The sequence below is a fragment of the Haliaeetus leucocephalus genome, unplaced genomic scaffold (genome assembly GCF_000737465.1).
Source record: "Haliaeetus leucocephalus isolate CR32 unplaced genomic scaffold, Haliaeetus_leucocephalus-4.0 Scaffold163, whole genome shotgun sequence".
NCBI classification, from domain to species: Eukaryota; Metazoa; Chordata; class Aves; order Accipitriformes; family Accipitridae; genus Haliaeetus; species Haliaeetus leucocephalus.
The window spans coordinates 1,486,799-1,489,310 of NW_010972599.1; the positions used below are offsets into that span (position 1 = coordinate 1,486,799).

The following is a 2,512-nucleotide window of genomic DNA, read 5'->3' on the forward strand; positions in this document are numbered from 1 at the left end:
CCCTTCTTTTCCTAGACGTTTTTTTTCCCACATCAAAACATTGTAAATGAGAACATTGTTTTCCATCTTGTTGCTCCGCAAAATACTCTTTAAAGCACCTACTATTTCTTCCTGCCTCCAATTATCTACAAACCTGGAGGAGGGGAGAAGAGCCATCCCTTCCCTGAGCCTTTACATGGAAGTACTCCGCATCCACCTGAGACTGCATAGGCTGAACTCTGTATCCCCAAAGCTTTTAGCAACTTTTTTCACTGGGCAAGATGAAATATACTTTAGTCTTCAAGGCTAATCTGATTCCAGTTTGCAAATCATAAGGATGAAACCAACAAAAACAATGGCAGGGAGTTTAAGAGGTTAAACTGCACATCTCACCTCCATCCTGCTGTTACATTGCAGTGGGGAGGTATGAAAAACATGCAGTTTTGCCTGCTGAGGCCAAGGCTCACTCTTTATATTGTTTCCTTATCACAGAAAACTAATAAAGATGAAATCTCAGTGTTAAAAGTCACTACGTACGTGAGCAGAGATCCTGCTCTCCACAGTTTCTTTTTTACATTTTGACACAACCACTACCATTACGCTGCCATTTCCCCATCTCTAAGATGCGTCTAATGCTGCTGCTGCCTCGGGGCACTATGAGACTCCTTAGAAAACATTTCCAAAGCGCTTTAAATTTAGGGTTTGCAAATGGTTAATTCACAGAAAACTTGCTAGTGCTCTAGAGAGCACAACTGGGAACATGGATCCAGCTCTCCTTACTCTTGGCCACTAGCTTTTCATAGCTGAAAGCGTATGCAGGACTTCCCTGACATAACTTAGGGATGGGATCCACTTTCCCGACATAACATAGGGATGGGATCCATTTTCCTAACTCTTGCCGAGAGGTGCCAAAAGCTGGTAAATGGACAGGAGCGCGAGGGGCAGACCCCGACCCACATTCTCGCCGCTACCGGCAGCTGCTTTGCACAGCAAGTCGAGCAGGCAGAGAAACCACGCGCCGCAAAGAGGAGTCATGCGGAGTTTGAACATCTCTTCCAGCATTTTCCTCTGGCTAAAGTAACTGCCAGCACTCCCGTGGCTAATTAGAATTAATACTCTCTTCTTCCTCCAACAGTAAAAACAAAATGTTCCCGTTGTGTCCCATCTGATAAGGCAGCAAAGCTCATCCAGCACGGCCTCGTAGGTGGGCTGCTCTCAGCAGAAGGCTACGCCAGCCACGCTGGGCTCTGCAGGGAGGGGACCCCGCGTGGGGACCGCCACCCCCAAAGCCCTGCGCCCAAGGAACGGGGTGCCTCAAGACCAGGACATGGGTAAGGGGTTACATCTGGGCTCTGGATGATGGTGTCACTTAACGAAATAGCTGCCAGACTAAGACAAATTAGCTGCAGGGGGTTCAGAAAACATCGTTTCTCCCTGCCTGGCCTCAGCCTCCCCAACTAGTTTATTCCCGTGAGGACCAGCCCTGGATAGTGTAAGGTGCTGAGTGGCCATCGCCCCCCACCCTGCTGTGGGCAGCGTTTGCTTGCAGCCCCCGGCACGCAGATTCCTCTGGCTCTTTGCGATAATTAAATCTCCATTCAAGCAAAGAGAGGGCAGGGTTAACGACGGCAGCAGCTGCCTGCCGCTCGCTCGCAGCTCCGAGCTGTGCCTGCATCCATATCCTCCGGTTGGAAATATCCCAAGTCATCGCTCGGCCGGAGGCACCGGAGTGACCATCCTGCCCATCACCGCCCCGGCACAGACAGACGCACACCCAAACCACGGTCGGGAGCTGCTGCCACCCTCCATTTATCCCCCAAACCGTAAATTGGGAAAGTGGTCCCACCAGCAGCGTCAGGGCTGGGCCCTCCCCTGAACAACTGCTGAGGGGGGCACGACAGACCACCACCACCATCCCCGGGCACTCGGGTGCCTCTGGGGAAGCAGCTTTGGTCCTCGGGGTGCTCAGGTGCGTCCCCATGGCTGGGCAGCGGGGTGCAGAGGTCCCCAGCCCGCGCACCCCCGCTGAGCGCAGCCCCAGAGCCACGCTGGGATGCCAACCGCTCCTGTTGTCACCTCTCCTGGGCACCATGGCCTCCAGCAGCACGGGGGGAGGCACGGCTCCAAAAAAACCTCGCTGGGTCGTGGAGTGGCTTGCACCTTCGATTAAAACAGACCGGGGAGGGGGTGTTTGGGGAGGGTGAGGTTCAGCCAGCTGAGCCCACAGATCCCCCAAGGGCTGGGCTGGCTCTTTTTACAGCCCCAGAGAGGGGCACTGCACCCCCCGGCTGCAGAAACCTCCTCCTCCAAAAGAGGTTTCCCAAAACCCACTCCCCAAACCCCACTCCCTGCAAACGTGCTCCTTTAAAAAACCCACTTGGAGGATCCTGCTCCCCCAAAATGTGATCTCTGACAGTCTGATCCCCTAGAAACACTCCCAAGACCCCGCTCCCTAGCAATCCGCCCCTCCGAGCTCGCTCCCTTCGCAAAAGCCCCATCCCCGAGACCCGTTTGCCAAAAGCCCCCCCTGACA

The 2,512-nt window shown here is 54.0% G+C and overlaps 1 protein-coding gene across 1 annotated transcript in view; it reads left to right on the forward strand.

Moving 5' to 3' along the window:
* Nucleotides 1-2,069: 2,069 nt before the first annotated feature.
* RPRM (reprimo, TP53 dependent G2 arrest mediator candidate) overlaps nucleotides 2,070-2,512 on the forward strand; it is a 1,012-nt gene continuing 569 nt past the window's right edge. Inside the window, exon 1 of the mRNA XM_010563077.1 lies at nucleotides 2,070-2,094. Coding sequence (XP_010561379.1) covers nucleotides 2,070-2,094 — 25 coding nt within the window. The remainder of the gene's footprint in view (nucleotides 2,095-2,512) is intronic.